The following is a 10049-nucleotide window of genomic DNA, read 5'->3' on the forward strand; positions in this document are numbered from 1 at the left end:
GTTGTTTGGCGGGTCCGGGCTGGGGATTCGAACCCGCCACCTTAGGTGTACGTGGCTGGCGCCTTAGCCGGTTGAGCTATAGGCGCCAAGCCAGCCATTTAATTTTCATAGCATCCCTATGAAGTAGGTACTATAATCATGACCACTTAACTATGGGAAACTGAGACATAGTAAAGCAAAGTAACATGCTCAAGCTGATATAGCTAATAAGTGAAGGAGCCAGGATTTGAATTCAAGAGTCTCTGATCTTAGCCACTGTATTAGTTTGCTGAGGCTACCATAACAAAATATTGTCTCATAGACTGGATGGCTTAGCAATAGAAATTTACTTTCTTACAATCCTAGAAGCTAGACATCCAAGACCAAAGTCTCAGCAGGTGTGATTTCTCCTGAGTCCTCTCTCCCTGCATGGCAGATGGCTGCCTTCTTACTATGTCCTCACATGGTCACCCCCTCTATGTGGGCCCTAATTTCATCTTATAAGGACATCAATCATATCAGATTAGAGCCTACCTATATGACCTTAATTTAACCTTAATTACACCTCCCCCTTTTTTTTTTGAGACAGAGTCTCACTTTGTCACCCTCCATAGAGTGCCATAGCATCACAGCTCACAGCAACCTCAAACACTTGGGCTCAAGTGATCCTCTTACCTCAGCCTTCCGAGTAGCTGGGACTATAGGTACCCGCTACAACGCTGGGCTATTTTTAGAGATGGGGGTCTTGCTCTGGTTCAGGCTGTTCTTGAACTCCTGTGCTTACGCAATCCTCCCTCCTCAGCCTCCCAAGTGCTGGGGTTATAGGCATTAGCCACCATGCCAGGCCCTTAATTATTCCTTTAAAGGCCCAGTCTCCAAATATAGTCACATTCTGAGATACTTGGGGATAGGATGTTGACATATGAATTTTTTTCTTATTTTATTTTTTACATATACACGTGTTTATTAGGTTTCTACTTTTTGCCTTCACAAAATTAAAAAGGCTTAAAATTTAATAACAATAACAATGTTTAAGATAAGGACTAGAAACAAAAACCTTGTAAAGAACGAACAAAGATAAATATATTCAGAAAAGAAATCAGATGATTGCTGCATCAAAATATTAAGCAATAATAATAATGCAAAGAAAGTCACATTCACATTGTCAAATAAGAGTATGTCTATTATAGAATGCTTTGACTCTGAGGTTCAGTATTGAATCATCAGTTAACTTCTTATTTTTTTCCAAAGTCTCAAAAAATAAACAACTAATATTTATAAATAAAAGATAATTTAAAAAAACAGATCATGCCAAATCTTATAGACAATATAAAAAGAAGAAATACTTCAAAATCATTCTACTTAATCTGGATATACCTGATATTAAAATTGGAGAAAATATATTATTATAAAGGGGAAATTACAAACATATTTCACTTATAAATGAGGATACAATATCCTAAACAACCTATTACCAGGTTGAATTAAAAATTAATGTTTAAGTAATGTACTTTGGTCAAAATTAATCCAATTTATGTGAGAATTAGTCACTATTTTCTTTTCTTTTTCTGAGATGGAGTTTTACTCTTTCGCCCTCAGTGGAATGCTATGGCATCATAGCTCACAGCATCCTCAAACTCTTGGGCTCAAGAAATTCTCTTGCCTCAACCTCCCGAGTAGCTAGGCCTACAGATGTCTGCCACAAAACCCAGCTATTTTTAGAGACAGGCTCTGGCTCTTGCTCAGGCTGGTCTTAATTCGTGAATTCAGGCAATACACCCACCTTGGCCTCAAACACTTGGCTATCCAGAGCTCTAGGATTACAGATGTGAGGCACCATGCCCGGCCTGACAAATGAATTTTGATGGGGGGGACACAACTTAGTCCACAACAGCCACCATTCTTTGTTGCCTCCTACCAGTACCAACAAACCTAACAAGATGTCGGAACCCAGCATTGCTTTGTGTCCTTACTTTCTTCCCCTTACAGCAAGGGGTCTGGTTTAAGCTGCTCACCACTTTCCCCTCCCTATACAGAAATTACCTTTTCTGGAGTGGCTGAAGCACTCACTGTGGAGTGGGACATTAGAAATTTCCCAAATCTTCTCTCCTTCCTACTTGGCTTTTTGCCTGGAATTACTTCATTATTTACTCCAGGAGGCTGTTAAGCTGTGATTAGATTCTGTTCAGAGCCAACCAGGTGGCCCTGAGGGAATGGGACATGGGACTGATAACTTTTTGGTGGAGGAAAAAATAGCAGGAGTATAAAGTTAATAGCAGTGGCGAACCTGGTGGTGGTGGCGCTCTCCCTCCTTGAATCTCATTCAGTTGTCCCATATGTCAAGCCTTCAGTGAAGCATCCCATGTTGTCTCTGTGCCACTCCCTGAGGTCCAACTTGAATGGATGTAGTGTCTCCCCTGCTGAGAGAGCTCCTTCTTAGGGGTGGGGGACCTGCCAATAGCCAGAGAATGTCACATGATAGGGAGTTGTACTAGCTACTCTGAGAACCTAAAGGGATGGAGTTCACCCTGGTGATCTGGAAAGCGTGAGAAGGCAAGCTCCTATTCTTGCAATAAGGGACGGCATTTCAGAAAGGGAACAGCATGTTCAAAGGCCTGCAGTACAGATAAAAATCTGTTTACATATGCGTTTGGAAGTATGGAAATAGACAGAAAGCTGCCAAGGCTTGCTTTGCCTTGTGTTGGTGGATTTTTTACTGTCTTTATCCCCAATCACCCTCAGGATATAACCTGATAGAACCCAAATCCTTACTGTGGTCCTGGCCATCTCTCCATCCCTACCCCCCTCTACCCATACCTCACCTACTACCCTCAACTGCCCCTTTACAGTCTTGGTTTCCTTTCATTTTGGCCTCAGGACCTTTGCATTTGCCCATCCTTTTGCCTTTTTGTTCTCTTTTCACTAAGCTGACTCCATCTCCTGTCTGGAGGTCCTCCTACTCAAAGAGGCCCTTCCTGACCATTCTGTCTAAAGTAGCTTTTCCTCCTCCCAGAAAAAAATCACTTAAAGTTACAGAACATTTCTCTCTCTTTTTGTTCTTACTAATATTTACTGCCCATCACATTTGCTAGACTATGACTCTATGAAGGCAAATACTTTTTTCTTTTTGTTCTAAGCTGTGTCCCAGCATCTAGAACAGTATCTGCCACACAGTAGGCACTCAACAAATATTTTTAAATTAAATAAATGTGAATGTATTAACATATTGCAGTTTTGTTTTTTTTTTTTGAGACAGTTTCACTCTGTAGCCCTGGGTAGAGTGCCATACTGTCATAGCTCACAGCAACCTCAAAATCCTGGTCTAGAGCAATCCTCTTGCCTCAGCCTTTCTAGTAGCTGGGACTTCAGGAGTCTGCCACAACGCCCTGCTAGTTTTCCTTTTCTTTCTTTCTTTTTTTGAGACAAGGGTCTTTCTCATTTGCCTTTGGTAGAGTGTCATGGCATCATAGCTCACAGCAACCTCAAACTCTTTGGGCTCAAGCAATCCTCTTGCCTCAACCTCCAGGTAGCTGGGACCACAGGAGCCCACCACAATGCCTTACCACCTTTTGTTGCAGTTGTCATCGCTGTTTTAGCTGGTCAGGGCCAGGTTTGAACCCACCAGCCTCGGTGCATGTGGCTGGCACCAGAACCACTGTGCTACAGATGCTGAGCCCAGTTTTTCTATTTTTGGTAGAGACAGGGTTGCTTTTTTGTTCACGCTGGTCTCGAACTCCTGAGCTCAGGCAATCTACCTACCTCCCAGAATACTAGGATTACAGGTGTGAGCCACCTCGCCCAGCCTAGTTTTTATATTTTTAGTAGAGAGGGGTACTTGCTCTTGCTCAGGCAGGTCTTGAACTCCTGAGCTCAAGGGATACTCCCACCTTTGCCTCCCAGAGTGCTAGGATTACAAGTGTGAGCTACTGAGCCCAAACATGAATATTTTTTACTATTATATATTTAATATTCAATATACTAAATTACATATAATTTTTAAATGTAATTATACTTATACAAATATATTAAATATAATTATATTCATATATTATATAATTAGATTAAATATAAATATATATATTTAAAGTGATTTCAAATATAAATATTATGAGCAGTATTAATATATTTAGTGAATTTAAGAAAATGATAATTGGGGCGGTGCCAGTGGCTCAGTGAATAGGGCGCTGGCTCCATGTACTGATTCAAACCCGGCCCCGGCCAAACTCCAACAAAAAAATAGCCGGGCGTTGTGGCAGGGGCCTGTAGTCCCAGCTACTTGGGAGGCTGAGGCAAGAGAAACACCTAAGCCCAAGAGTTGGAGGTTGCTGTGAGCTGTGATGCCACACTACTCTACCCAGGGCAATAAAGTGAGACTCTTGTCTCTAAAAAAAATTAATTAATTAATTAATGTCTTCTTCCCCCAGACCTCACTCCTTGGAAAAAAACTAGTGTAATTCCAGACCTATGGCAGCAGGCCCTCATCTATGGAGCATAAATGAAGACAGGGACAGTACGGGATTGGGGTCTGAATGAGGGGCACATCTCATCCTGGGGAACCTGGATGCGGCCCCTAAGAGGTGGGGCTGGAGTGGCTGAGGTGGGTATTGGGATTCATGTGACAGAAAAGGGGTCCCACGAGCAGGGATGGAGGCCTGTGTGGAGAGGAAATGGAGGTTCTCAGAAGGTGGAATGGGGGGGTTAGTAACAGCCTTGGGCAGAGAAGGGAGGACAGGTGGCTCCCAAAAGGCAGAGGTGAGGATCGCTGAGGGAGGAGGAATGACCAGTCTATGGAGGAGAAGGCAATCTGTGCTGCACCGCTGGAGGGAATCCTCCAGGCTGGGTGGTCTGGGGGCTGTGGTTGCAAAGTAGGGTACACTGTGCACGGTGGAAATAGGGTCGGGGTGTGTGTGAGAGCTGGGGATCAGGTGAGGTGGGGGACAGGGGTTCAGATATAGTAATAGGGTTGGGAGGGCCCATGTGTGGCGGATTCCGGAGCGTCCAAGTACAGATGACGTTCGAGTGAGGAGAACAGGAGTTGACAACTGGGTCTTCAAGGCCGGGCCAGGAGAGCCGAAGAATGCTGCGGTTCCCTCGAGCCAAGGCTGGGGTTCCAGGGCCGTGGGCTCGTCGGCGGCTTCGGGCGCCCCCTGGCGGTCTCTTCGCCGCCGCCGCGGTTCCCACAATGCTCGCGTAGCCCCGCTTCAGCTCCCGCAGCGGCGACGGCGACGGCTTCAAGATGGCGCAGGCGATCTTTGAGGCCCTGGAGGGTGAGCGGCAGCAGGGCCGGGGGAGGCGGCTGTTCCGCGCCGCGCCCCCTCCCGCCGCGCCCTCGCAGCGCCCGGCCCAGGGCGCGCGGCGGCTGCGGGGCGGAGGGTGCCGGGGCCGGAACAGCCGCGGGGCGGGAGGGGCGCAAGCAGGAACAGCCGCGGGAGCCAAGGCCGGGCAGGGGTGGGGGGAGACGGGACCAGAACAGCCGCAGGAACCGAGGCCCGGCGGGGGGCACCAGGCCCGGAACAGCCGAGGATTGGTGGCCCGGCGGGGAGGGCGGCCGCGGGACCAGAACAGCTTCACGCCGTGGGGCCTGGGGCGGGCGCAGAGGGGGTTCCTGGGGAAACAACTGAGGGCGGCGGCCGGCCAGACCTGGAACAACCGCAGCGAGGGAGGTGGCTTTGTCGGCGCCAGCCGGCTAGGGCTGCCCAGAGAGGACGGTGGTGCGGGAGCAGCTGCCGAGCTGGAGAGCCTTGGCGGCCTGCACTTCTGTTGAGCCAGCCGAGTGCCTGGTGCTGGAATGTGGTTATCTTAAATTCAGATACCCAGATGGCCCAGGAAAGACAGGCGCCACCTGTATGCAAAACCGGGACTCGGGAGTTCACAGACCCAAACCAGCACACGCACCCTGCACCATGCTGAGTTTTACAAACTCAGACTGAGAAATGATAGGTGCCGACCATGTACCTGCCTCGGACGTGGTGCTCCCGAACCCTAGCCTGCAAACACTGGGTGCCGTCTAACTGTCCCGTGTCCTGCAAGAACCTGGGATGGGATTGTTCCTCGGGTTCAGAGACTTGCGGACATTGGGGAGACAGCTAACACTGAGCGCCTCCATGTGCATCTGCTGGGCGTCAGGAAGGCCAGCCTTAGCTGCTTGGGGCCATGGCACAGAGTAGATACTTTGATAAATACAGACCAAGATTGTTCTTGGAGGAGGGGATGAGATGGGTATAACACGGTACAAACTGGGTACTGGCCTGGCAGTGTGAGGCTGAGGCTTTGAGTCCTGGGTCTCCTAGATCTCAGCCAACTTGCCTTATCGGTGGATAAAGAGTTTTCACCAGGGCTTGGCGCCCGTAGTTCAGAGGTTAGGGCACTGGCCACATTCACTGGGGTTGGTTGGTTCAAACCTGGCAGGGGCCTGCTAGCTAAACAACGACAACAACAACAGCAAAAAAAAAAAAAAAAAAATAGCTGGGCCTTGTGGCCAGCAGCTACTTGGGAGTCTGAGGCAAGAGAATCGCTTAAGCCCAAGAGTTTGAGGCTGCTGTGAGCTGTGATACAGCGGCACTCTACCGAGGCCTCATAATGAGACTCTGTCTCAAAAAACAAAACAAAACAAAACAGTTTTCACCAGGAAATGGGTAACCCTCCCATCTAGAAGGATTCCATTTTAGGAATACTTACTGAGCCAGGCACGCAGTCCCTGCCCCACAATTTGGTGGGAAAGAGAAATTATAGAAAAAGTATTTACTAGAAATTGTGGAATTATAGCTGGATGCAGTGGCCCACGCCTATTATACTTGCACTCTGGGAGGCGGAGGCAGGTGGATTGCTTGAGGTCAGGAGTTGGAGACCAGCCTGATCAAGAGCCAGACCTTCTCTATTAAAAATAGAAAAACTATCTGGGCGTTGTGACTGGCACCTGTAGTCCCAGCTACTTGGCAAGAGGATCTCTTGAACCCAAGAGTTTGAGATTGTTGTGAGCTATGACACATGGGCACTCTACCCAGGGCATAGAGTGTGACTGTCTCAAAAAACAAAAAAACAAATAAAGAAAAGGAAAGAAAAGAAACTATGGAATTATAAAGTGGAAGGGAGGGGCAAAAACTTACCTAATAGGTCCAATGAACACTAACTTGGGGATGGGCACACCTGAAGCTGGGACTCAATCATTACAAAAGCAGTCCATGTTTGTACCTCCTTAATATTTTGAAATTAAAAAATTATTGGCTGGGTGCTGTGGCTCAGGCCTGTAATCCTAGCACTCAGGGAGGGTGAGGCAGGTGGATTGCCTGAGCTCACAGGTTGGAGACCAGCCTGAGCCAAAGTGAGACATTGTCTCTAAAAATAGCCTGGTGCTGTGGTGGATGCCTATAGTCCCAGCTACTTGAATCACTTAAGCCCAAGAGTTTGAGGTTGCTGTGAGCTGTGATGCCATGGCATTCTACCAAAGGTGGCAAAGTGACCCTCTGTCTCCAAAAAAAAAATTATGGAATTATAGGAAAGATAACAGTAAAAGAAGATGACCTTAGCTGGCCTTGTTGCTGTGAAGAAAATGGGAGTGGTGGATGTGGGGGTCAGGAGAAAGGGCCACAGGATTGTGGGAGATCCAGAGAACAGGGTCATCAGAATGACCCAGGCAGTGGGAGCTGCATTTGCAGAGCCCTAGGTGAAGGGAGGTCACCTAGGATCCACAGTTCAAGTGTTGGTGAGCAGCTAGAGATGAGGCCTCATTGGATTTGATGAAGCTTCTGAACTTTATCTTGGGATTAGTGTGAAGCTAAGAAAGGGTTTTCAGCAGGGAAGCAGCATAATCTGATGTAGGTTTTATAAAGTTCACCCAGGCTGCACTGGGAAGACTGGAGTAGCAGTGGGAGGTGACTGATGAGGGTACTGAGGTTGTCCAATGGAGAACTGATAGTGGCCTGGACTAGGGGACAGCTGTGGGGATGGAGAGAAAGTGGATTTGAGGCACATGGGGAGGGAGGAGCAATGTGTTGAGAGAAGAATCCAGGGGTAACCCATGGGCTGTGGCTGGTGGACAATGGTGCCCTGTTTTCATGGATGAGGATTACTGAGAGAGGAATAAATTTAGGGGTGGGGGATGACACATTTCTTTGAGTTAACTTTTAGGCTGGATTTTAAAAAATGAAACTTTTCATTTTTTAACTTAATGTAATTAATTTGTTTTTTTGAGATGGACTATTGTCCAGGCTGGAGTGCAGTGGCTCGACCAGAGTTCACTACAACCTGGAACTCCTGGGCTCAAGAAATCTTCCCATTTTAGGCTCTTGAATAGCTAGGACTACAGGCATATGCCACAAGCCTGGGTAATTAAAAAAATTTTTTTTTATAGAGGTGGAGGGTGTCTCCATGTATTGCCCAGGCTAATCTTGAATTGGGGCCTCTGATGATCCTCCCTCCTAGTCTCCCAAAGTAATAGGATTGCAGGTGTGAGCCCATATGGCTGGCAAAGTTTTTATTTTGAAATCTTTTTTTTTTTTCCTGTAGATTTGCATGCAGTGGTAAGAAATAATAGAATGATTCCCAAGTATCCTATACCCAGTTTTCCCCATTGGTACCATTTTGCAAAACTATAGTGTGTCATCATCAGTCAATCTACAGAAGAACAGTTGCATCTCTATAAGGTGTTGCTCTTTCATAGCCACACCCAGAATCGCTCCCCTTTTCCCACCATCCTTGCTGCCTGGTACCCTGAACTGTCTCCCTTTCTAAAATTTTGTCATTTCAAGAATGTAATATAAATGGAATCATTTAGTACATGACCTGGAAGATGGGCTTTATTCACCCGTCATAATTTCCTAGAGATTCATCCAAGTTGTTGTATTAATAGATTTGTTTTTTTAATTTAATTTAATTTAATTTATTTTTTTGCAGTTTTTGGCAGGGGCTGGGTTTGAACCCACCACCTCTGGCATATGGGGCTGGCACCCTACTCCTTGAGCCATAGGCACCACCCTATTTTATTTATTTTTTTGAGACAGAGTCTTACTCTGTTGCCCAGGCTAGAGTGCTGTGCTGTCAGCCTAGCTCACCGCAACCTCAAACTTCTGGGTTCAAGTGATCCTCCTGCCTCAGCCTCCTGAGTGTCTGGGACTACAGGTGCTCGCCACAATGCCTGGCTAATTTTTTTTTTTTTAGTAGAGATGGTGTCTTGCTCTTGCTCAGGCTGGTCTAAAACCTCTGAGCTCAAGGGATCCTCCTACTTCCTCCTCCCAGAGTGCTAGGATTATAGGTGTGAGCCACTGCACCTGGCTAGTTTGTTCCTTTTAATTGCTTAATAGTAACCTATGCTGTGGCTATTCCGTAGTTTAATCATTCACCCATTGAAGAATAGCTGAACTATTTATAGTTTTTTACTCTTATAAATAAAAGTACTATGAACATTGATGTGCAGATTTGCTGAAACACTGGCAATTTTGCATAAAATGGCAGAAGATTTACTGAAGCTTGTTCAGGTGAGCATGAACCCCAAGTTTGCCACTCAGATATTGGGAGTGAATGAGACTGCCCCAGGACAGTGTAAGAGGGAGAGGAGACAGAGAGTCCAGAAAGAAGGAACATAGGCGTGGACAGAAGAGAGTAAAGGAGGCTGGAAAGAGGCACCAGAAAGGAAGGAGAAGACCCAGGAAGTCAGCTGGTCAGTCTGTCCACCACAAATTCAGATTATGTTATTTATTGAGAAACAGAAAAGACAAGTGCATGTTAGATGATAAGAAAAGCAAGGATGTCCAAGTGCAGATTTGTAGGGTTTGCAGATGAATGAGACTGGGCAACATGATTTCCCAGGGGCTGTATCACTTAGAATTAGAGTCAGCTGTGAGTAAGAGAGGAGCCCAAGGCTTGGCGCCTGTGGCTCAAGTGGCTAAGGCACCAGCCACAAACACCCAAGGTAGCTGGTTTGAATCCAGCCCGGCCTGCCAAACAACAATGACGGCTGCAACTGAAAAATAGCTGGGCGTTGTGGCGGGCGCCTGTGGTCCCAGCTACTTGGGAAGCTGAGGCAGGAGACTTGCTTGAGCCCAGGAGTTGGAGGTTGCTGTGAGCTGTGATGC

General features: G+C 46.8%; 1 protein-coding gene across 3 annotated transcripts in view; it reads left to right on the forward strand.

Moving 5' to 3' along the window:
* The first annotated feature begins 5201 nt into the window (after positions 1-5201).
* The window catches only part of ZNF341 (zinc finger protein 341), a 55265-nt gene continuing 50417 nt past the window's right edge, over positions 5202-10049 (forward strand). For 2 of the 3 annotated variants that reach the window (XM_003788107.2, XM_003788106.2), the window contains exon 1: positions 5207-5246. In XM_003788107.2, coding sequence (XP_003788155.1) covers positions 5216-5246 — 31 coding nt within the window. In that variant the 5' untranslated portion in view covers positions 5207-5215. Of the gene's footprint in view, positions 5247-10049 lie in introns of all 3 variants that reach the window. The other variant, XM_012804105.2, reaches the window with a different exon arrangement.

This window comes from Otolemur garnettii, unplaced genomic scaffold, assembly GCF_000181295.1.
Source record: "Otolemur garnettii isolate 467f Iridium unplaced genomic scaffold, OtoGar3 scaffold00025, whole genome shotgun sequence".
NCBI lineage: Eukaryota > Metazoa > Chordata > Mammalia > Primates > Galagidae > Otolemur > Otolemur garnettii.